Raw genomic sequence first — 26,874 nt, forward strand, 5'->3', positions numbered from 1 at the left:
ATATTTAGTAATGATATATTTTATATTTAATTTTTATTTTACATTTTATAGAAAATGGTTTTGGATGTAAAGTGAAATTTAATAACCAAATATGGAATGATTTGGAGTTTATGATATAGTCACATGGGCTATAGAAGCAAATGTGGTTCCAATGCCTAGCATACTAGTAGTTGAACCGGCTAGTAGAAGTTGGCACGTAGAGGTTTGAGGATCAACTCTAGCCACATGCAGGTGTGAGTGGGTGTGTATGGAAGTGCTCCCCTCTTTAGGAGAAGGTTGGCCATTGGCCCTACAATGCTTAATAGGGGGTGCTAAATTTGAAATTTTCACTTCCATTACTTTTGATTCCCCTTGCAACCAAACGGAGCCTTAGTCGTAGATTTCATTTCATTTTACCGAACTGAATTTTTCTGGTACCAATCCATTGACTGAAACATAACAGGTATTCAAAACTTTTCATTTTGAATTTGGTCAAATTTCTCACAAATTTTAGTCAATTTCCAAAATTTCAGTAAATTTCATCCGAAATGTGATATGGCTTGGGCGGCTTGGGCCTACCGCTAAAAACTAGAAATAAATTGTCTGTCTTTGAATATTGACTCAAGATGTGTTTTTTGTCGCAATGAATTGAAAACTGAATGGTATTTGTTCTTATCTTGTGAATTTTCTAAGAGAATCTGGACTGCAGAGCCAGTGGGATTGAGAAACCTGAGCACTTCGATTCTAATCTTAAACATCTTACCCTATGAAATTACCAAGATTTATATGATGATCAACCTATTCTCAGTGGCATTGGCAACTTTAACCTCTCCACAGGAGAGGCAGGATGGACCTCGGTTCTCCTTTCTAACCATCAATTTGTTTTAACAAATATAGATTTTGATTTTTCAGGTTGTGCTCAAGAGGCAGAAGTCAAGGGATTGCAACAAGGATTGTAAGGTACACTAAAGCTAGGATGGAAAACTTTAAAAGTTTGGACACTGTCAGGATATGGTTGAATGAATGATCCAGGGCACTCGCGCTGGTTGGCCTCGCAAATCAAACTGCCCAATTTTAATGGCCAAAAAACAACCGAAAATAAATTTACAACTAAAATTTTTTCTGATGATAGATTTACATCCAAAATGTGAATGCACATTTTTCTTCAGTTATTCTTTATGAGGTGTTAAACAATGGTCAAATCTACCCTAGGAATAACGAACTCACAGAACAGACCTTGGTATATTCATATGAGTAAATTGTTCAATGATTAATTTATTACCTCAAATTTCTATTTTTACATTTAGAAAATTTAAATAACCATTACAGTAGCCTGTATAGGTTTTTGGAATTGAACAAGACAACAAAATTTACCCCAATACAACAGCTCAATATAGCATCTGTGACAGATGCTCTTTGAACAAGTCATATAGGTAAAAGGGAAGCAGTGTAAGATCCATCACAATACTTGAGGCCTCGTAATGAGGCAGAGTGCAAACGAGGATCAACCATTGATTCTGGGACACCAAAGGCATTCGTGTATTCCAACAAGCCTTCACCTTCCGTTTGAGGATCAGATTTGCAGGAAACAGAGTCAAGAGCAACATTTAAGCCAATAGAGAGAGGTTCAGTTGTAAAGCTGCATAAGCAAAACAATGCAATATATAAGCCACTGCAAATGAAAGCAGGTGGGAGACCAATATGAATGCATACTGATGCTTCTAAGCTCTTATTCCCTAAATGATTTACAATTACATGATACCAAACTGAGGATGTTTCAAACCACATAATTGCGTATATCAAAGGTATTGACCAAAAACAGACTAGCTAAATCCTAATCCAACGGGGAAATAACAGGTCAAAGCACTCCGATCACATAATCCATTGTTACAACATGCTGCCATAAACACTATATTTTCTGGCTCCTTCCACAAGTATGAACCCAATCAATAGTTGGATAAGAGTTGGAAGTGATGAGGACAATTCACGCTCTCCAGTAACTACTCTAGAAAGATTTCAAGCCTCCTTTCCCATCATTTTTAAACCACCTTTATCCTTGTTACTGTAACTACATAATAAGTGAAGAAACTTCCCAATTTCTAAAGATCTATCTGACGTGATTATACACCAAATTTCTGCAATACTAGAAAGTAGGAGAATTTACAGTACCTTGCCTCAAAGCTTCTCCCTTCAGAACCCATGGCCGCACATACTCCACTGATAATCCATGGGGGAAGGAATGTATCTTTGATTTCAATACTATAGCTGATCCCAACTGATGAGCCTTGATTGGATTCATCATCATCAGAAGCTCTTACAGGGAAAGCAACAGTGTCAGCTCTCTTCATCTCCTGGCATTTCACCTACAAAACAAAGCTAATATTAGGCTATTCCAAGCAGGTCTATCAATGGAAATAGAGAGGAAAGAGTTTCAATTCATAAACATCAGTAAATCTCAGATAACTTTTCTAAATCTCTGGGCAATTGCTCAAGTTAGTGGCACAACCAGAGCACCATTACATTATATATGCATTAAAGTGAAAACAAATACGAATGCTGTCTTCACCCTGCAGCAATATTTAGTAACAGAAGTTTATATCACAATTGGTACGGCACATTAGTTATTTGAAGAAACAACAAACAAAACAAAGATAAAGAGTCAACATTAAAATTGTGAGTAAAAGAATGACGTCGAAGACATATTGCACTTTTGCCCATTTCTGAAGCCCCATTGCTTCTCGATGGTTTTATAATCACGAAATTCGTTCCAACCTACTAATACCGCATTTCAAATGAATTATTAATTGCAATCAACACTAAGTTTATCAAGCACCTCTTTTCATTTATGCCCCTTTCTTTCTTGGGAGAGAGCACTGGGGGGAATAAGATCCATAGTTGTCAAGGCAACCCAAGGTGGTGGAGGGGGCAAGGATTAAAGTACCAGTATCGGTTGCCGTATCAGTCGGCGGCCAAATTAAGATACATATCCAAAGGGTATCGTATCGTATCGAAGATACACTAAGATACGCTAAAAATATGTACATAAATGGATAGGAAACACTTTCTTATATACTTTAGCATACAAAAATGTTAAAAAAAAGCTATATATAACATGTGTTATGCATAAACACTAAAATGGAGAGTACTGTACTGAGAGACAAGTATATTCAATTGAAATTGTTCAAAAAAGTAATATGTTCTTCACAAAATTTGAATTGAGGGCCTTCAGGCTTCGAATCCTTGCTTTAAAATTTGTTGAATCCTTGCTTGGTAGTTTGTTTATGGCCAATAATATGGAATACCAACCATAGTTGTCACGCCGCTAAGTCGAACCAAGGCGAACAAGTGTTATTTTTTTATTTTTCCTCTTTTTTAACATTATTTAGTATGTTACATACACCTTGTATCATGAAAAATCAACATTAAGCCACATCAAGCCATCAAAAAAATCAACATTAAGTCATTAAAAATCAACATTTAAAGAAATGTTTTTTTTGTTCTATAATAAGTTTGACTAGTCAAATGATTTTATTTTTACATGAGACTTTTTGTATAAGGTATAGCACAAAATCAGCTTTCCAACAAGTCTAAGAATACTTAAATCTAAGTTGTAATGACAAAGTTACATTACGGTCAAACTTATTTTAAAGTATGCAAATACTGTTATAATCCTTTGAATGAAAATAATTTTATGGACATAAAAACAAAAAATTATTTTTACCATACTTTTGGTTTTTAGCAATGCTTAACCATTATAAGATTTATAAAATATTCAGAATTGAGAAAAACTCGAGCATTTGAAAGTTGAAAATCCCTCCTAAACCAAAATTTTAGTTTTTGCTCTTGGACTGGGTGGTTGACTTTTTATCATTTTGGAATTTGATTTTTAAACTATTATATGGATTCAAATATAGGGTATTTGCTTATTTATTAATAATATCTTAAGTAAATGTTGAGATGACCGTAGTTATTGGTTAAGACTTATATACCATAGTAAGTCTTGTAGATAGGAACGCTTTGTCAACGTTACCGGACTTTCCTTATTCGGTTTATTATAATCTCCTTATAAATAAGGACCTTTGTCATTACTGACAAGTCAAATCATTCTCTAATCTCTGATTCTCAACTTAGTACCAGTGGCAAAAACCCTAAAATTATTTTTTCTTTTTATTTGGGTTTTCTTCTCCGCCTCTGATGGCCTCGCCTCCCAGTCTAGCATGGTAAACTAAACCCTATTCCATGCAAACCTAACCCTAATTCACCATACTTCCCACCGCGCCTACATCCATTGTCGCCCCAACGCCGCAACTCCATGTACCTTGCCACTACATGTGCCTCTTCGCTCCTCACTGTTGCATACGCCTCGTTGTTGCCCTCTCTCTCCTATCGCTGTTGTTGCTTGTCGTTGCCGTTGCCTACGCCTGCTGCCACCAGCACCTGCCTGTGCCTGTGCCTGCGCTTGCGCCTACCTGCACCCACTACCACCTGCGCCTACACCTGCCTATGCTTGCGCCTGTTACTGTTATGCTCCTTTTTTCCACATGTTTCTCTCTTTAAGCTATAACTACTGTAGGTTATGATGCCAAGGATGTTGTTGTCCCTCCTGAAGCCCCTGATGGACGTTGTTCAAGTAATCAGTCCATCCCTCATCCTGGACCCATCAAGCTTAATGGTCAGAACTACCTCACGTGGTCTCGTGCCTATCTTCTTACTATTCGTGGGAACTTCTCCAATTTTCTCACTGGAGACACAACTCAACCAACTGATTCTGCTGCCGCTAACACCTGGTTAGCCAATGATGCCATTGTTATGTCCTTTCTGATAAATTATATGGAACATGCTATTAGTCCAAGCTTTGTCTTGTTCAACTCTGCTAAGGATCTCTAGGATGCAGTAAAACAAACCTATTCTTTGGGAGGGAACTATACTCAAATCTCTGAGATTCACCGTGTTGTTTGCTCCACTACTCAAAAAGGGTTGTCTCTCTCTGCTTGTTATTCCACCTTATGCAGCTTTTGGAAATAACTGGATTTCTATCATCCAGTCTCTATGGCCTTCCCTACTGATGCTGGTACACTTCAGACGGAGCGCGAAATGGAATGGGTATATGACTTCCTAACAAGTCTCAACCCCAAAAATGATCAAATTAGGTATAGATACTGGGTCATGAGACTTTTCCGACTCTTCTCCAAGCATACAACTTGGTTCTATCTGAAGATCATCATCGCTCTATTATGCTACCCTTCATTGTTCCTGTTCGGTCTGCACTATTGGTGACATCAATTGCTGAAACCCAGTCTAAGGGTTCTACCCCTCCTCGGGAACCTGTTCAATGTGACTATTGTGGTCACCCTTGACATACCAGGGAAACATATTGGAAGCTCCATGGTCAAACCAAGGATGGGCAAAATAGCAAAATTGGAAAACAAGGTCCCCAGGCTCATCTGTCCGAGTCTACTGACAGTACCTCTGCTCTTGCACCATTCTCTCCAGATCAAATGGCTTCCCTGAAGCAACTAATGACACAGTTAGACACTTCTCCTGCTCCTGTGTCCAACCTTGCTCAAACAGGTAGTTTCTTTGTTTCTTCCTCTCATTCTCCCTTACGGTTACTTGAGTCGGGTGCTACCGATCACATGACAAGTAGTTCTGAGGTCTTCCATACTTATATTCCTTGTTTCGGTCGGTTTAAGGTACATGTGGCTGATGGTTCATTGTCCCCTATCTCTGGTAAAGGATCCGTTTCTTGTACCTCTACTATTTCTCTTCCATTTGTTTTGCATGTTCCCAAATTATGTGCTAATCTACTTTCCATCTATCTTTAACTAAGGAGTTGAATTGTTCTGTTCACTTTTTTCTACTCATTGCCTTTTTCAGGATCGGGTGACGGATGCAACAACTGGGTATGGTTAGGTCCGTGATGGACTCTACTAGGATTCTCCACTGGCTATGCCTCCTGTGGCAACACATATTCTCCGTTCTAACAGCTCTCTCTCAACTCCACCAGTGGCACCGTCATCTAGGACATCCTTCTTTTCATATTTTACGTTGCATGTTTCCTTCTCTAGTAAAACATTGTGGTTTGGAACAACTTAATTGTGATGTATGTGAATTTTCTAAACATACACAGACTTGTTACTTTCCTATTGAAAATAAAAGTAATATTCCTTTTTCTATTATTCATTCTGATTTATGGGGTCCTTCTAGGAAAATTAATAGGAATGATTTTTGTTGGTTTATTACTTTTCTTGATAATTGTACTCGTCTGATATGGATGTATCTTTTGCATAATAAGTCAGATGCCTTCTCTTGTGTCAAATCTTTCCATGCCATGCTTCGTACTCAATTTGATGCCACTGTACGAGTTCTTCATAGTGACAATGGCACTGAGTATATAAAAGATGTGTTTTAGCAATACCTTAATTCTCAGGGTATTCTTTCCCAAACAGCTTGTGTTCGGACACCTGAACAAAATGGGATCCCTAAGCAAAAAAACCGTCATCTCCTTAATGTTGCCCGGGCTCTAATGTTTGCTACTGGTGTCCCCAAGCACCTTTGCAGCAATGCCGTTCTTCTTGTTGCCCACCTTATTAACCAGGTACCTTCTAGTGTCCTCAATTTCAAGCCCCCTATTTCCTTTCTCCCTGATCCTACCATTGTTTTGAGTCTTCCCCCTCGGGTCTTTGGTTGTGTCTACCTTTCTCATAGTTCCTCACTTCCTCTCCGTCAAAGTCCAAGCTTGATCCACGGGCTCTAAAGTATGTGTTCTTGGGTTACTTGGCTTCTCAAAAGGGATATAAGTGTTATCACCCACCTACTCGCCATTTATATGTCACCATTGATGTCACTTTTCATGAGTCTGAAGTGTATTTCACGTCACCTCTTCCGAGGAGAGTCTTGAGGAAGAGCCTCCTTTTATTGATATGACTCCTCTTCAAAGTATACATCCATTCAGGGGGGGAGCCACCCAAGGAGCAAGATACCACTGGTAACTAGCCATACCCTGCTGCGACGCCTCCATCAAATTCGCCAGTATTAGGTAATACTTCTCCCATACTTGATATTATACTTGTTGCTTCCTCTAAGCCTCTCATACTTGATATTGTACCCATTGCTCCTACAGTGGACGATCTCCCTATCACTGATAGAAAAGGAGTTCATTCCTGCACCAAGCATCTCATCACCCATTTTGTTTCTTATACATCCTTATCTCTCTCCTGTATGGCCTTCGTTTTTTCATTGTCTTCTAAGTCTACTCCATAGGGTTGGAAGGAAGCCATAAATGATCTGAACTGGAAGGTTACAATAGTTGAGGAAATGTTGGCATTAGATAAAAATGATACATGGGAAGTGGTTCTTCCTCCTCAAGGAAAGAAGTTAGTTGGGTGCAAGAGGGTTTTCACAGTCAAGCAAAACACTGATGGGACAGTTGAACGATACAAGGCATGTTTAGTGGCTTAGGGTTTCACCCAATCCTACGGGATTGATTACCAGTAAACCTTTGCCCCAGTTGCAAAGATTAACTCTATCAGGGTGTTGTTGTCTGTTGCTGCAAACCTGGGATGGAATCTTCAACAGTTGGATGTTAAAAATGCGTTCCTGAATGGAGATCTTGAAAAGGAAATCTATATGGAAGTTCCTCCTAGTTTTGCCACTTCCTACACTGTTGGATGTGTTTGCAAGTTGAAGAAGTCATTGTATGGCCTCAAGCAGGGCATAGTTTGGCCGGTTTATGAAAGCTATGATCAGCTTAGGACACAAACAGAGTCAAGCAGATCACACCATGTTCACAAAGGCGTGAGGTAACCAGGGTACTACTTTGATCGTCTATATTGATGATACTGTGATTACTGGTAACAATGATAAGGAAATCTCCACTCTGAAGGCCTTACTAGCAGCAGAGTTCGAGACTAAGGACCTAGGACCTCTTCAGTATTTCGGATTGAAGTGACTAGATCTAGCAGAGGTATATTTATTTTCCAAAGGAAATATGTTCCGGATCTCCTTAGTGAGACAGGTATGCTTGGGTGCAAGATTGCGGATGCCCTTATTGGGAGGTTAATCATCAACTGAGCAGTGGATGGGGGACACTGTTGATAAAGAACAGTACCAGAGACTTGTTAGCCACCTGATCTACCTATCCCACACTAGGCCTGATATTGCCAATGTTGTTGGTATTGTTAGTTGATTTCTTCATTATCCCAGGACACCTCACCTTGAAGCTATGTATCAGATCCTTCGATACTTGAAATACACTCCTGAAAAGGGAATTCTGTATTCTAATCAGGGACACTTGAAGATCGAAGCCTTTACTGATGCTAACTGGGCTGGATCTATTGATGGCCGAAGATCTACGTCTGGGTATTATACTTTCCTTAAAGGGAACCTTGTTAGTTGGCGTAGCAAGAAACAATCTGTGGTATCTCGGTCTAGTGCTGAAGTTGAATATCACGCAATGGCTCAAGGGATTTGTGAGCTAGTCTGGCTTAAAAGCTTATTGCATGATCTCTGAGCTAATGTTGAAAATCATATGCATCTATATTGTGATAACAAGGCAACCATCAGCATCGCCCACAACCCCGTTCAGCAAGATAGGACCAAGCATATTGAGATTGATAGACACTTCATTAGAGAGAATCTTGACCAAAGGATAGTTTGCATTCCTTTTGTCAGTACTGCAAATCAGTTAGTTGATGTGTTTACTAGGTTGTTCATTATAAGGCATTTCATCCTCTTGTCTCCAAATTGGGCATGTACGATATATTTGCACCAACTTGAGGGTTACTGACAAGTCGAATCATTCTCTAATCTCTGATTCTCAACTATAAATAAATAAATGATATTTGGCATAAAGCATAAATAAGTACCCAAATATAAGGCAACATGCAATGCAATAAGACCAAACCGCCTTGACAACTATAATCCCAACTTAATTTTCACTTTTGTTAAAGAGAAAAATGGCTAGCAGCAAATAAGGAAGAAAGGCACCTCTCAAAAACTCGTGTTTTGCTCTAAAATAAGGTGAAAAGTAAGTTTCAATATGTATTGGTACATACCGGTATGTATCGGCATGTATCTGTATGTATTGTACGATACATATCAATACGAAAGGATTTAATTTTTTTTCATCTACTACATTGATAGTATTGTATCGATAAGGGCCAATACTGATACGTATCAAACGATATGGTACGATACGTACTGATACTTAAAACCCTGGGAGGGGGTGCCTAAGGGCAACAAGTTGCCCGCCTAGGCAACCAAAAAATGCAACTGTTATTTTTTAATTTCCCTCTTTTCTAACATTATTTGGTTTGCTACATATACCTTGTATCATCAAAAATCAATAGTAAGCCACATCAAGTCATCAAAAATCAACATTTAGACAAATGTTCATTTTCCTTAATAAGTTTGACTAGTCAAATGATTTTATTTTTACATGAGACATTTTGTATTAAGTAGAGCACAAATCCAGTCTTCAACAAATCCAAAATTTCTTAAATTTGATTTATATTGAAGGAATAATATTCCGGTCAGCCGACTACAGTTAGCTGGGATCATGCTGGGTTGTTGTTATGTTTCGGTCAAACTTATCTGGTGTGCACAAGAAATGTCATACCCAATGCAAAGGCTCTCACTACAACAAGGTCTAGGAGGGGCATTGTTTAAGCCTTGAATGGAAATAATATTTAATCAACAAAAGATTTTGGCACTCTTTTGGTTTTTAGTGATGTTCTATCACAATAAGATTTCTGAAATTTTTAGATTTGAGAAAAGCCCTAGCATTTGAAAATTGAAAATGACCCCCTATAACCGAAAATTCAAGTTTTGTTCTTGAACTAGGGAGTGGTCTATTTATCCTTTTGGAATTTAAAGTTTTAACTATTTCATTAGATTCATATGGAGGGATGTTTGCTTATTTATGAATAATATTTAAATAAATGAAATAAACCTTATAAAATCATTTATTATGAAAAGATCAACAAATCAACTCTTTTCCTTAATGGGTAAAATAAATCAAACTTCTTCATGAAGGTTAGTCCAACAGTAGCAATTATTATTCATACAGCCAAGTAGGGCCTGATCAAATTTCTCATTACATTTGGCATAGTAGTGGTTCACATTTTCAGGGAAAAAGGAAGAGGAAGGAACCAGCTCATTTTACTATTTTAGTGACAAGTAAAAATATACTAACCTCCGGAGCACAAAGTGATGCATTTTGGAATGGCACTGGTCCATACAGCAGCGGAACATCAATTCCAGTCAAAGAACTTACGATAGACCTGGTAACACCCACTGATTTAGTAAATTGATATCTAATGGGAAGGTCTTTAAGATATACACATCAGGCTTAGATAAATGGTATTTTCTCCCCAATCAACTACTAATAATGGTACAGATACCTGTCATTTACCTATAATTTAAGATAAAATCATATAATCCATGTACATTCTCATTTCCCCTGAAAGCCAGAAGAGACTGAGGACTATTATCCACATCAGACATGGAAACCTGGCGACGTATCTGCATTAAATGAGAAAGAAAACAGTTGAGTAGAAATATCCATTAGAACCAAATATTGAACAATTTCCAATATGTTAAGATATATCCATCATTGAGATGAATAAATAACAAGAAAGAAATACAAAAGTCAGGTTTGGAGCATAAGCCTAAATGTCCCAAAAATATGGCATGCATCCAAGGGAGCAGACAAACAGTGCCTAGATGGAGAAGACAAAAGAAATAATCCAACTGAAACGCTTTATGCTCCACACCCTGATCTCCAAGTAGGCAAGTACTCATATGACCATTAAAGTTCCATGGTTAGAATCAGCATGGGGGTCAACCATTAGATGATAGGGCCTCCTTGGTGGGAACAAGGATGACAAGTCCCTGACAACCCTGGATGTGCCACATATACAGAAGCCATGCAGGGAGGTTGGATTCATCCATTTCTCCTGTCCTAGTGTTATTAAAATGGCAATTGAACTGCAATATAGACAAACCATGCCCCCTCCCTTAGTGCCATATTGCAAAATTTTGTAGGATTCTAGAATAGAATGAAACCTGGCCCAGGCTATGTTTCTCAATCTCAGAAAGCTCAACCAGGTCTTCAGCATCATCTTGTTCCATTTCAGAGTGCCACAGAGGCATGGTAAAACAAACATCCTGATTTTCGTAATTAACAGAAGGAAGGCATAATTAGAAAACTATGTAGAGGTACTTAAAAAAAAAAAAAAAAAAAAAGAATAGAGATAACAGATGTGATGAAATAAAACAGAATATATCATTTTTGGGAAAAAAAACAAAACAAAACAAAACAAAACAGAAGAAAACAAATTATGTGATCCAATTGAACAGAATATATCAGTTTTGAAAAAGAAAAAAAAATTATCAATTGGAACAGTGTGAATGAAGTCCATAACTGAGATGTAAAGGAACTTACAAAAAAAGAATAGAGCTAACAGAATTATCATTTTTGAAAAAGAAAAAAATTATCAGTTGGAACAGTGTGAATGAAGTCCATAACTGAGAGGTAACTGCATGCACAAGAAGCATCTTTTTAACCCAATTCATATTTTTTGAACTTTGTGCTATGCCAGTATGCCTCACAGAAAAGAAGTTGTATGTTGTACAGTCAATCAGAACATGAGGATAGCGGCCAATTCGTATCAAATGAATAAAGCTGAACTAATAAATACACAAGAAACTACTAAAAAATTATATTATGATAGCAGCATAACCAAGTCTACCCAGGGAGTGGTTTTTCCAGACATCCATCCACTATGAAATCTATGGATGAGCAACTAATTCTGCCCATAGCGGAGGCCAGATGAGGCAAAATTTGTGGACAGGTAGACCACAAGGTTCCCTTCTCACACATAAAGTTTCAGTCCAAACAGACGTGTAGTGGCATAATAAAGCATTGAAATATCCCGGACTACTGAGACGATGCATGCAGCATGCCAATACTTGGATTACCAGAGGGTGCATACCGATACATGGGAGGGTATGTGATTGAATTTGACCCTGAAATTTGACATATGGCTAATCCAAAGTCCAAACCGTTCCTTATAATATCCAATTGTCAGAATCACTACATCAGATTCCACATGGCACAACTAGATATGTAGCCCATTGATTCCATACTGGACTGTGAAGTGTATGAAACGGAATTAACCAAGTTTAACCAAACACACAAAAAAGAAAATTAAAGACCATTACCATTTCCTATTCTTTATATTTGCATCTCATTGAAAAGTTGACTACTCAATGATAAATGGAATGCTCCCTGATCATTATCTTTCTCATGATATATATAAGTCTTGATGTGCCGTTATAACAGTATTTAGACCTGCTACAAAGTTTTATAGTCTTTTTATATGGTAAAAGGTTTCCAACATGCCTTAACAGGAAGCCTTTCAATCATACCTGGTTTCTTAGCCATATGGACTGATGGTTTAGCAATCTGACCTTCAGATACATATAAATGTATTGATGTGACAATCATTATAACATTATTTAGGGGACAACAAGGATGGGCTTTACCTGTCAAATTAGATGGCTACTCAAGGGTCTTCCTTGTAGGGCTTTCTTCCCAGGAATTTCAACAGTCCCTGTTCACATATTAATAAGGTTACTTGTTTCATGGTTCTTCATGGGTTTCATGTTTCAGTTTCGTATTCATAGAACGATTTTAGGGCTAATTCAAGGTTCAAGGTTTCAGATAAGGTGGGTTCAATTTGAATGGTTTCAAGCACCAAGCAGTTTCCGGACTCCTCCCCCTCTTCTTCTCACTGTCCCTATCCCTGTCCCTGAGCTTTTCTGGCCATTACCAATCAGCATAGGATGGGTTCTAGGTAATGGCAGTGTGGAACCCTACCCCCCTTTTATATTGTTGTGACAACCAAGGATCTGTAACCAGTAACTGCAAGAGAGAGAGAGAACAGTCGATGTCTTGGCAGTCCTCTTCATTTTGTATAGGCATTGATGAGGAGGCACAAAAGAGGGGATTTGGTGAGGCCCGCAATGATAAGATTTGCCAAAATTAAATTGCACTTGATAGCCTCAAGTCCCATAAGGATCATCTGCTATAGATGTTCAGCACCAGACACTAGTTGTCCAATCCTTATGCATGGATGGAGGTTGGAGAATATGTTCAAGACCTTGTCACATCGTTGAAGTTTTAGGATTTCGAATTTATCGATTGAGTGTGAGGGAGAGACTTTCACTCAGCTGTCTTTATGTTATTTTTCTGGTGTATTTCCTTCAAAGCCCTTAGTAGGGTTAAGTTCTATTATATATATATATATATATATATTGACTCCCAAGGTTACAGCCAGCTCTTGCGCTTCTCCTCTCCTCTTTTCCTCTTCTTTTTAGGAAAGGGTGAACAGACTCTATAACATTATGATCCACTCTTGTCTCCTAAAAGAGGTTGATGGGGATAAAGAGCAGACCATGGAATTATGGGAAAGATGGTTTAAAACATGGCAATGGTGAAGCAGAAGATATGACTCTAAACAAACGAGAAGCAAGAAGTTTTTGAAGGTTATCGAAGACCAATGATAAAGAATGGTGCTTCAAGCCATTCACTCGTGCATGTCAATCGAATGGTCTATGCAAAACTGGATATGTTAGTGTATGTCCACTACAATATGAAGTTGAAGATGAAATATCTCGAGTTGAAGAAAGGAGATGGTGTAGATATCGACCCGATTGACACCAACCACATCATGGACGAAGAAGATCCAATTAGAGCATGCATAGAAGGACATTGATAGAGTGTTGGCGATGGATCAGTTGATTGAGAACTGTCAAACAGCCGTACCTGATCTAGTTGTAGAGAATATCATTAGACAAAATGATAAAGATGAAACATAACCACCATCACGGACACAAGCACAAGACCTTGGTGACGGTAGCTCTGATGATGGTGATGCTAGTAGGACGTGGTCTGGTGCTCAGTATGAAGTAAACCAACAGGATAGTGATGATAATGATGGAGATGGAGATGGAGATGGAGATGGAGATGGAGATGGTGGTGGTGATGATGATCATGGTGGTGGTAGTAGTTGTGGTGCTGGTGGTGCTGGTGGTCGTATTTGTAGTGTTAGTAGTGTTAGTGGTAGTGATGGGGCTTCACAATCTTATGTTGGATTGTAGTTCATGTGAGGAAGAATAAGAGATAAGGATCATGGTGCTTGCCAAAAGCCATATATGCTTATGAGGGGCATGGTGTCACTGAGCATGAGTTCAGATCACTTTGGTGTTTCTTAAAGCCATGGACATATACTTCTTCAGAATATGGACATGAGGCCTCTTCGAGATACAAAAGTTATGGGTATGGCCAGGCACAGCCACAATTGAGTATTGTACTGACATTGGCCAATCCAGAGTAGTACATTATGAGTGGAAGTCGCATTACCATCACTATTTCGACTGGGATCAGTATTGCGGGTATGTTCAGTCTGTACAAAACATCATCGTGGTCACTCCTTTACCTGAAAACTCTACCACCTTTGAGATTGAACTAGCCCAAACTCTTTATAATATTAGACTATTAGCACATGTAAGAAGCTCCATCCATTATACAAAATCAATTGACTGAACCAGTCTCATCGTACATTGTTCACCTTTTTAGTTTTTTATACATGATATATTTTACATATTGCTTATTCATGGTGTTTTATGCTTCAAAAGTATATTTTACATGTATCTTTCCATGCATTTCTTTAGTGTATCTTTCATTTCTCTGATATGATACAATATGTCTTTTCAATTCAACCCTCCAATACGATACCCTATACTAATACCTAAAACCTTGCTACTGTTCGTACAGTGGAAACAGCACATGCAAAAGAAACATCCAAGACAAATCATATTTAAAATAGAACACAACCACCAACTGCAGTTCAAATACCACTACCAGACAAAATGCTCTAAAGAAAGGGACAGCATTATCTTACGTGCTCTCTCAACAACGAACGTAAGCCTCTTGTTGATTGGGAGACATAGGCATTGCACGAGCGCTTTTTCTTCCCCAAGCATTCGCCACCAATGAACATCACAACAAACTGTGAAGTACAAACTAGAGAATTGACCAAGAAAACATAAATGAATGTCTTGGATCATATATACAAATCAAACAAGAATAAATGCAAAGAAAATTTTACAAATCCATGTCACAGAGGGTTGAATCCATTTGTCCCCCCATCCAATAAAACCAGCAATTCAACAGATTATTTACTCATGTCATATAGAAGATTGATACCATAAAGCAAAAGTTCAACAGAGCCATAATCTCATTGCAGACCACAAATCTGACTATGGTCTATTACTACCTGCATGATAATGAATGGTTTATAAATGCCCTGAACAGCCACGCACAAAGATAAAATATGTGAAGAAATTTTTCGTAGGTCCAAAATTACAAAGTTTTAAACCATCACTAAGGTAGGAAGTTCCATTAGTACACCATCATGTACATCCCTAACCAATACATAATACCATGTTGCAAGAAGCTTTTGTATGTGCGAGTGTGCTTTTGAGATGACAACCTTTGAATCTAATTTAATATCTGTATGCCAAACATCTGGCCCAGCACTAAAAATCAGTTGGAATTTAAAGGTTGCAAGAGAACAAGAGAGGAAGAGGGCAGATGAGAGTAGAAGGTTGAAGAAGGAGGAGGAGCAAGGTTTGAGTTCTCGGTTTCACCCAAGATAAAAACAAAGATCTTGGTGAAACCATACATTTTTAACAGGACAACTCGAGAAAACTCAGGGATGGGTTTCGGTGGCCATGTGGCAAAGTTAGCCCATGAAACTTGTCATCTAGCCTATTTTAGGCCTTCTAAACACAATGGAAAGACATTCGATTTTTAAATATTAAACCCAAAACTATACATTGACTTCGGACCTTAGGTTGATAGCCCATGTTTAGGTCGACCTTAGGCTATTCTACACAATATCTAGTACTTTTAGAACACATATAATTAAAATAAAAGTGTAAAACAACTTAAATAAGTATGAGGAATCAAAAGACATCAAAAAGTGTTAATCTTCAATCTCCAAGTGTTGAAGTTGATAATCTCTTTTGTAGAGGTGAGATTTGGCAAGAAGAAGCACCAAACACAAAGTCTTGCGGGGTTTTTCTTCATAGCAAGGCAAGACATTGAGAAAGGTTTTAAATCTCATTGGAATGGGGTTTAGAACATCATATGACTTGGTTGAGTCGATTTGAAACTGAGAAATGAACCGAAATCTCGACGAGACACCGAGATTTTGAGCAAGAGATTATCGTTTTCCAATATCACCTATGGTCTCCAAAGCCAAAAAAGAGATTTTAGCATATGAGAAAAAGAAAAGGAGAGACATGGTGGTAGAATGTTGTGGGAGATGTTGTGGGAGAGAATTTATTCTCTACCCTATATTGATTTTCATTTGACAAAAGAATTTACAACCTAAATCCCCCAATGCTAATATAAGATAGCCAATGAAGGTAAAAGGTAAAAACATATTACAATATAATAGCCATGTACCTAAAGTACCCTTATTACATGAACTCTAACACTCCCCCTCAAGCTAGAGAATAAATGTCATAAATTCCAAGCTTGCATAGAAGGGTACTAAACTAATGAGGAATGAGCCATTTGGTGAAGCAGTCAGGCAACTGATCACCTGTTCACACAAAAGGGATGCATATGTAGCCAATTTCAATCTTCCCTTTAATGAAATGTCGGTCCATCTCAATATGCTTTGTCCTGTTATGTTGCACAGGGTTGTGAGGTATACTCGTGGTTCTAAATCTCAGGTTTTGACCAGCTTTTGACCAAGGTCGAAACAAACTTTAGGCCAAAATTTCCTCAACCTGGTCGAAACCAGGTACTTTTTAGCCCTGGACTCTGTCTCTGCACTAGATTGGACCATATGTTTTTTGCTCATCCACATGACCAAGTTACCACCGACAAATGTACAATAGCCCGATGTAAACCATCTATCAGAAACTGAACCAGCCCAATTGGCATCAGTGTAGCCATCTTTTCTCAAATGGTTGGGCCTGGCATATAATAGTCCTTTCCCTGGGGTGTACTTCAAGTACTTGAGAATGTGATAGATAACATCTAACTGCCCACTGTACATAAACTGACTCACCACCCTAACTACATAGGTGATGTCTGGGCTAGCCAAAGAGAAGTAGTCAACTTCCCCACTAGTCTCCATTCTCCAATACTTCCTTGCATCGATAAGGAGTAAACCACAATTTTGAAGAAGATTTTGTTTAATAGGAGATTTTTCTCGTTTGCAACCCAATATTTTTGTTTCTTTCAACAATTCGAGCACAAACTTCTTGTGGAAAATATTTATTCCCTTCTTAGACTTTGCCATTTGATCAACACATGCAATATCATATTCCAATCTCTACCACTTGGTGAAACTTGACTTTAGTATTAAGGATTGACATACGATTGCACTAGTATCACTTGCACAATTTCATCACTCAGATCTCAAAAAGAAATAATTGTGTTTGTAGTAGAATAGCAGTACAGGCTACCAATGCCTGCGCAAGTGAAGAAGGGAAGAACGAAAGAAAGGAGAGAAACAATGGAAAAGGCGAAGGAGAGGGCAGATCAATTAGAAGAGATATATTAACCGACTGCTAGCCAGTATATTTATAAGATAATAAAAATCAAAATTACAAATACCCCCTAGGCTTATGAGTATTTACTCATAAAATACTCATAAGCCCATAACAAGAAAACATTATCACAAAAAGACCCCATGCAGTATAACTTCAACACTCCTCAAGCTGGAGCATAAATATCACTCATTCCCAACTTGGAACAATCTTAAAGAAAAGCAGGCCAAAATAAAGCCTTGGTAAGCATGTCACTAAGTTGATGTGCAGAGCTAACAAAAAGAGTAGATATCAACTTCCACATCACTTCATCCCGTACAAAATAATAAACAACATCAATATGGTTGGTCCATTCATGAAAACAAGATTGTCAACAATATAAATAGCAACCTAATTATTACAAAGCATATCAGTAGGCTTGTTAATCGAAAAACCAAACTCCTAAAGAAGTGACTTTAACCACATCAACTCTGTCGCAGTATGAATCATAGCTTTATATTCAGCTTCAACAATAGATCTAACCATTGGAGTATGTTTCTTAATCCTCCAAGTAACTAAACTACCACCAACAAACGTACAGTAACCAATAGTTGTCCTTTTCTCACATTTTGCTCTAGCCCCATTAAGCATCGGAATAACCCAAAATGCCAATATGACTTTCCTGACTTGCTGGTGTGGTGCTATTTACTCTCACTCTTCCTCTTATTCTCACTTTGCCTTTCCTTTTGTTTTTGCACGGATTCATGTAGCCGACCCCATTAAGTTGGGATAAGGTTAAGTTTATAGTTGTTTTTTGTTGTTATTGACAAGTGGAAGTCTACTTGAAAAATCCTTCCTAAACAAGGATTTCTCACCAGAAAAGCAGATCAGATAAAAAAAAATGAACCACTGTCATCAACTGATTATAGACTGTCAAAAACTGATCAGATCACAAGCTGAACCATGCAAATCACAGCAAACTAGTCTTCATCAACATAGATCCATGCATGATAAACCTTCATCAATATCTAAATCCCTTGATTTCATATTTTATCTTAACAAGGGATTAGGTGACAAACAGAAGCAGCAGTAGCTGCTGCACACCACAACTAATCACCCTAAAGATTACCAAAACAGAAAGAATAGTTGCAGTCACTGGTTAATAATGCTCTGATACCATGTGACAGTAGCAGAACAGAACTACCAGTACCTGCACAGAGGAAGAAGAAGAGAAGAATAACGAAAGAAAACAGAGGAGAGAAATTATGGAAAAGGAGAAAGCTGATCGGTTAGAGATGAGATATCTTAACTGACAGCTAAACAATATTTATATTATAATTGATATCAGAAATTACAAATATCCTCTAGGCTTATGAGTAAATGAGTAATTACTAATAAGCCTCTAACCAGAAAACATTATTACAAATATTACCTGGCGGAAACTAAACTTGCAACACTTTAAACTTAATAATGTGCTAATGCAATTCACAGAGAGACTTATAATTCTTTAGAGAACACAATAATATCCAGAAATTGCATATGAAGTAGCTCCACTTGTTATTCATGGTTTTGCAAAGAAAATACTAAGCAGTAACTAAAGGTAATTACCATAGAAAATGTCACAAATGTTCTTTCTAAGCATGTAATAAAGATTCTGAAATGAAACCTCCCAGGCAAGCTGTCTTTTTGATAAGAAATCAGTATCTGCTTAAAAGGAAAACCAGTTAGTAAAACAAAATGAGTAACTGACTAGGAAAAACATAAATTCTACACAACTATTCAACAGGTTATAAAACAAACCTCCCTGAGCAGCAGCCAAGGTCAATGCTGATATTACAGAAGGTGGTAGAGAAGACTGAGGATAAACCCATGAACACAAGGCTTTTGCATACATGTCCTCGAATTTGGAAGTACAACCTAACAAGTGGGAAACATTTTGATCCCTAGAACCATGCACTTGAGAAATGAATTGGACCACAGTGCTGGGAGTACTACTCACAGCTAACCTATGACACCTAGAAATTGCAAATAGGAAGTGATTGATTAGCTTCCACCATCAACATCCAACATAAGCAAACAATAAAATCAAAAACATAAACTATAGCAACTAACTTAAAATACACCCATGGTTATGTCAAACGTGACGACCCAACTGCCATCATTATTGTTAAACAATTAACATATAACAATAGCATCGAAAGAGGATTTGGACGGCAACAAGTTGCCCATTAAATTCATAGTATCCAACCACTGCACTTTCTCAACAAATTCCCCTCCCCCTCCAAGACAAGAAGAAAGGTGGAAAAATGACAGATCAATCAAAACCAAGAATGCCCTTATTGTTCACCATAAAACATAAATCTGAGTGAATTTCCTTTCATTCCCCACAAGAGAAGGAACCATTGCTATAAAAAAAAAAAGGAAGAAGATGAAATGCATCCAAATGATCATTTCAAGTGGACAACAAGTGAAATCTTCTCAAACGAATTCAGAAGTCAAAGAATTTAATCTAAAGGTTTACAACCAAGAGTCCATGGAGTTCAATTATCATGGTTTCGAAATTTAGTGCCAGCATATTCATGTTTTTTAGTAGGCTATGATATTAGACAGATTAAGGTGATAAATAAGTTCCCAAGAACACCGAAAATAGGGGCTAGTGCATAATCTAGGTTTAATGAGACTTGCTATTTTTTCCCTCGGTTAGGGTTAAAGATGGTTAAATTTAGGGCTTGTTTGTTTAGGGGGGTTTTGATGGGTGGGATTTAAGGGGTGGGAGAGTTGTACTTATTTTCCCAAAAGCATGGTAAAGTTATGGGTTTGAATATAATGGGGTGGGAAATACTCTAGACAACATTGGGAGATGAGCTTCCCTGTCTGCCGATGTGGCTTTCACCCCATCCCCTTCCAAAGTCCTACCAAATTGGTGGGACTTTGTGGGGTGGGAAGCTATTGCAATTAATAACTCTCTTTCTTCATTCCTCTATTCTCTCTCTCCCACAACTATGTGCTAACCAAACAAGGTTGGGGTGGGAAAGTCCAACTTTCCTCCAACTTTACTTTCCCTGCCTTTAACCCCACCAACATGTGGGACTCAGTGGTCAGACATTCCCACCCCAAACTCCACTCTAAACAAACGGGGCCTTAGGGATGTTAGTATGGTTAAAGAAAGAAGGTTTTATGGATCAAGGTTAGGGAAGTCCCAAGTGCATAGAAAGATGAATGAATAAATGGAAAAGATCAATGACTTAATAAGAACATATGATAAAAAGGTAACAGAACGAGAATTAAGCACAGAAGTAAGAAACAGATGGAGGGTAGGATGACACCAATTAAATCAGAAGCATATGTAAAAGGAATCAATTGGACATCTCAAACTTTCAGCTTTGTATGGACTCATGCAACGTCTCTCGAATATTCCTAGCTACCATTTTGTTATTTTCTTAGCAAACAAGTTGTTTCAATTAGGAAGGTTTGTTTCCTAATTGACAAGTCACATTTTCTTAGAAGCTTCATATCTTGTTACTTTCAATTTTGTAACAAGCTTGGCCAAAGCTACAAATAGGCCCTTACCTATAAGGAATCAACAAAGTTTATGAATGAAATTTATGTAGTTTTTCTGTCCTTGTTCACATGATTTAGCCTGAGAGAGGTTCAGTTCAACAGCTGAGGATAGCTGTGGGTGAAAGGCCCAAGGTTTAGATAGCCTACCCTGACCCACAGCTATCCATCGATCCTTGTTCTCTCATCTTTCTCTATTCTTTTTGCTATAGATTCTAAGTGATATTATGTCTACAAGCTCTCCGCCAGTTGCTGATCAGAAGACCTCAGATTCTCCCCATTGATTTCATATTTTCCAGATTTCAGCAAGAAGTTTCAAAGCCTGGTTCTCCCAGACCTGTAGCATGATCACTACAGGATTTTGAGGGCTTGAACATCATCCGAGGGACCTTCAACCAGTCTTGAAGTTCAAACCAAGGCCCTGCTACAGCTAAGTTTCTCCCAAAAGTATCCTTTTTCAAGCTCCAATTCAAGAAGTTTCAGATCTCACAAACCAGCCAGAAGAATTTGATATAATTTTGAGGGTTTGTTCTTCTCTATAGGGCCTCCCTTCAACTCCAATTTGAAGTTCATCCGAGCTTTGATTTCAGATATACAAGTTACCCTAGCTCCACCCTTATCTGCATTTTATTTTCTTATACTTCTGTCCACATCTGAGCCTATTAATTGTTTACTGTTTAGAACCTATTGTAAGCTTTCTCTGGGGTTGATTATCTGTAATCCACCTAACATCGAGATCTTTCATGGCACTCAATATATTTATCTCGCATATCTTTGAATCTGTATGCTATTGTGTTATAATGGATTTGGGTTGTATAATGTTTAAATCTGTTGCTACCCAATTCACCCCCCCCCTCTCTTGGGTTGCATTTTTTATCCTACACTATGCTTAGAGATAATTAACTAGGCTATTCCAGGAGTTTCAGGCCAAAATATAACCATTTGACCAATGAAATGGCCAAACAAAATGGCCAGCCGAACATGCAGACTTACGATTGAATTTCAGTTGAAACCTGAAATGTTTCGAATCTTGGTTTAGATAAGGAGCTGGTGCCTCTTAGTGCCTTCAGTGCAAGGCGCACAGTAAGGAACAAGTGGCTGAAAAAAGGCACAGTATTTATCAAATGAATATGATAAATAACAAAATGATTACAAATATTATATGATACATACAAATCATAAAAGTAGTGCGATAAAAATTAATGGAGAATAATACAAACAGCAGGTAACCTATGACACTATAAGCAATCAGTCCTATGAGAAACAATAACAAAGCTCAAGTTCTATAGCACAAAACTAATGGGTAAGATAAGAAAGCATAGACTCAATGGCTAAACCACTATGCAAAATAAAAATAAAAAAACTAGGCTATGTTTGCCAACCAAAGGAAGGTCCTAGCCTGCAATGGTTAAACCAATAAAGGCTCAGGCTCAACTTCAGTTAGAGCAGTAAAAGATGAAAGCAAATAAAGGCACACAACTTTCTGTTGGGCACCAGGTGATGAGATGCCTGGAATGCTCCTCAAGCATAGTGAGCAAGGTGCACATATATAGCGATTGCCTAAATAAATTGCTTTAGCTAGCAGCCTTTTCAACCTTTTAAGCAAGGAGAGCATTCTCAACCACAAAATATGAGCAACAATTATACTAGGACTAGAAGTAAACCTTAATAGTGATGTTCAATACACTCACCAATTGACCGAGGAAGAGGAGGCCAGCCGCATTGAAGTTTTTAATGTAAAATCAAGAGGAATCTTTTGACCAGGAATGTGGAATTCAGAAATAAAAGTCCTGGATTTGATAGATGGAATGTTGCCAAGCTTTTCATTAGAATCACCAGATGGATGCGAAACAGCAGAGGGTTCACGAGAAAGCAGTCCTTTCAATGCTTTATCCTACAAATAGCATTAAAATCCCATTATCTAAATAGATATATCAATTTACTGTCAACTGAAGCGAATGTATCTGTGGAGGGAAAATTTACCATATCAACAGCGGCCAGGCCTGATAACCGTTCATTTCCAGAAGAAAGTTCTGCAACTGTGCGAAATGTGTTTTGACTATATTTTTCAGTTGTCTGATGGGCTCGAGTCATGCTATCCTTGGCTGGTACACCTGAAGCTTCAAAACTTCTGGAGCTGTCATGGTTGATGGAGGAAAGAATTAGTAACTATACGTACAAATCTAACCATTATCAGCACAATGGATCAAGAAAGAATACCATGGAAGTTCTGGTTGGCTAGTGGAAGCCAAATTTGAAGTAAGAGCAGGCTTCTCCAAACTGGAAGTCTTATCACTTGAAAAATTATCCTGCAAGCGGTGTGATAAATGTAATTTCATAAACTCGCTATTGATTGGACAATTGCAAGCTGCAATTAAAGACCACAAATGGAAAGGCTGCAGTAATAAATACTAGAATACTAATCTCTACACAATTTTTTTGGAAAACCTGAACAGACCTTAGCTTTTTCTTTTCCATAAAGTACTTTGAATCTGTCACTAGATTTTCTGACAGGAAATACTTCATTAACACGTGTATCAATGTATCTTGGAATCTTTGCTGAATCTGTTTTTCTGATCCCACAAACTTTCCTATTACTGTTCCTGAAAGCACAAATACTAGCACTCAATAAAATGTAAATTAATTATGAAAGAGTGATAAATATAGCAGGTTTAATCGCTTACCTTTCATGACCAAACAAAGAAACCACAGATTCATCTACATGCTCAGTGCAACTCCTTCGATTTAACTGCTCCCCCTGCAGTATATAAACACATGAAAGAACCCATGAGGAATGTCCCTTCTAATGCATGTTAGTAATCGAAAATACTGAAAGACTGAGTTACAAAACAGGAGAAGGAAAACCACTGTTTTTGTCCCTCTTGCAGATAAAATTAAAAGGGGAAAAAAAATCTTAGCATTGGTAAATCTTAAAAATGAAAAGCCTCACTGGACTATAAAGTCATGTAAGTATAAATTAACACCATCATCACTATCCCTAAACCCTTCGTCCAATAATTTTAGATGATTAGATCTCTCTGAATACTCCACAAATTAGATTCCCTTTTTTGCAATTGATTTACACTGGAAGAAGATCAAACACATGAAAGAAAGTAAACCTTTCAGCAAAGCTTCAAGTTACTGAAACATTTTGAACAAAAGTATGATACGAAAATTCCCTATATTACACTCCGTTTAGTCAAAGCTTCTAGCAGATTTCTATCTGATGCGACAAAAAGATGTTTTGGGTACAAGATATTCAAATTGTTAAGAAAAATTATTTCATTGCCAACATATTAGTAGAATTTATTGCCAACAAAGTTCACATTAAGCACAATATTGTGAGAGAGAAACAACATTCAGAAAAACAGCAACAGCAGTCAAACAGATCATACTCATCCGTCAATCACAAAATTTTTCATTCAGAACAAATAAGTGATAAAAAAACTTGAAACCAGTAGGCCGAATTTCAAACAATATTGTATAGTTTCTACAATCAGATCAACCAAACCTCACAGGAACCCATTGCAACTGCTAATTTAAACTCCTCAAACAAGATAACAAATTACATGACTATACATCAAGTTTACAAAACATTCAAGAATTTAAAGATATCCCATATCCAGTTTTGGCGATATACTACTGGCGCAGATGGGAAACTTTCATGCAAAAAGGAACAAACAAAACGGGGGAAAAAATCCATTGGAAATAAGAAGATAATTTTGAAGTGAAGATTAAAATATAAAACTAAAAAGACTTGTTAGGAAAACATCAGTGATCAGGCAGCAAGTGTTCACAAACATCAAATATGCACATGCACGAATAGCTTGATAATAAGAATGACAAATCAATCAGATTAAATGAAAATAAACAGAATGATGGCATAAAAATAATTGCTGAGTACGATTTCAGGAAACATAATCATATCACAATTATATCACTTGAGTAATCATTCATAAATTCATAAAATTTAAAATGGAGATCTGAATCATAGTTGCAAGCTGCAGGTTCTCCCTACCAGGTCACCAACACCCCCCACCCCAATAAGGGAAGGGGGCGAGGGAGAGAGAGAGAGAGAGAGTGAATTAGGAACAGGTATTCTATCGAGAGAGTGATGCATGTTTACAGTTACATCATTAAACATTAGATACTGCATGCCAAAGACCAGATGCTATGCCTAGAAAACAAAAGGCAGGAAAGAGAACATAGGTTAAAAAATTTACTCTCAATTCCAAGGGTGTCTTCCTTTTCATTGTGGCATCAGGTTGAAGCTTTGAAGCATCTCTTTTGAAAGAAAGGGAATTAGATGACAAAGAACCAGGAACTGCAACCTCCGCCATACTTGTCATCTAAAATTGCATTCTGTTCTCCTTATACGCTTAAATTTTTTTCCTGTAACCATTGGAAGCACATGCATAAACCAACAATTGGCAGTACTACTAACAGCAGTGGCAAGAAAAACAGGTAGTTATTTAGGTCAAGATTGGGAATAATTTTGTTCCACAGAAACGGTTCCAGGTGCGGTGCAATCTAAAACCATTCCAAACACCTGCAAATGATTCTTCAAATTTGAATCATGTCTGGTTACGGCTTTCTCAAAGAGAAACGAAGAGATTAAAGTAACCTATCAGCGCAGAGCACATTCATATCTCATGACTGAATTTTTTTCTGCAAGAAACCTATCTCTTGGCACCTTAACTGCAGAGACTTGAAGTTTGAGAAAGCCCATATCGTATCTTCCCAGGGCTATAGTTGCAGAGATGTGTCGGGATGGAAGGGAGGTTTGCAGAGGTTCAAGAGAGAAATACAAATGGAGAAAGATATATATATATATATATATTTATTTATTTGTTCCGCCAATTCCGCTCCCATCTCCTAGTTCATTCACGGCGTTGGATCACCAACGGACCATTGCAAATGTCATCACTTCCTCAACAACACATCTTATACTACAACAGAGTGACCCTACAGTCCCCACTAATTCAAAGCAACAAGAATATAAGTTGTAGCATCTTCTGCCATGGACAGTCTCCCCCACTTCTCCATCGAAACGTAATTCAATTTCTTCAGACCACAACTTGTAGAATTTCCAAGTAACACCTTTTAAATGTTATCTTTTACCCCAAAAAAAAAAAATATTAAAAAAACTGTATTTTTTTGTCTTCTTTGCATTTCTTAAACATTTTATCCAGAAAATCCAAATCTCCAACGCATCGAGCTTTTATGTTTGAATGGAACTATTCACAATCATCAATCATTACAGTTGCCTCAACGGAAAGGGAAAGAAGGATTTTCCTAGCCATTTCATAACATCGCGAAGTGACAAACAGTAACAAACCCTAATTCCTAGAATCCATTTCAAGAGATTAAATCAAAATCAAAATCAAAGCAAATTAATAATATTATAACACCACACTATTTACAACATCAGAGCCATACCTCAACATTGGAAAAGAAAAACAACCAGAACCGCAAATAAGAAAGAGAACTTAATAATCGAAGTCCAAATCTCGATCAGAATATGAGACCGCCAGAGCCTTTGGCTTGCACCAATTTGCCCTAAACAGTATGCTTTAGGGAAATGGGACAGATGGGAAAGAAAAGCGAAAGAGAGAACTCGTGGGCTTCAAAAATAGATAATAAATGCAAAAAAAACAATGCAAGGACCCGAATCAGTGGCCTCCAGATTTTATTTGAAAAATAATGTTTCCCTCCTACAAC

The 26,874-nt window shown here is 37.7% G+C and overlaps 1 protein-coding gene across 1 annotated transcript; it reads right to left on the reverse strand.

Moving 5' to 3' along the window:
* Positions 1-1,204: 1,204 nt before the first annotated feature.
* LOC122080783 (protein downstream neighbor of Son) lies at positions 1,205-26,874 on the reverse strand. The gene is made up of 15 exons (XM_042647633.1): positions 26,593-26,874; positions 25,377-25,545; positions 23,838-23,911; positions 23,612-23,756; positions 23,374-23,462; positions 23,137-23,290; positions 22,845-23,047; positions 19,396-19,610; positions 19,204-19,299; positions 14,949-15,070; positions 11,047-11,148; positions 10,394-10,503; positions 10,175-10,262; positions 2,149-2,342; positions 1,205-1,618 (listed from the first exon to the last, which is right to left on the reverse strand). Exons 2-15 carry the CDS (start codon positions 25,500-25,502, stop codon positions 1,405-1,407), a joined length of 1,932 nt encoding a protein of 643 aa, XP_042503567.1. The 5' UTR covers positions 25,503-25,545; positions 26,593-26,874; the 3' UTR covers positions 1,205-1,404.

Source organism: Macadamia integrifolia, chromosome 6 (assembly GCF_013358625.1).
Source record: "Macadamia integrifolia cultivar HAES 741 chromosome 6, SCU_Mint_v3, whole genome shotgun sequence".
Lineage (NCBI taxonomy): Eukaryota > Viridiplantae > Streptophyta > Magnoliopsida > Proteales > Proteaceae > Macadamia > Macadamia integrifolia.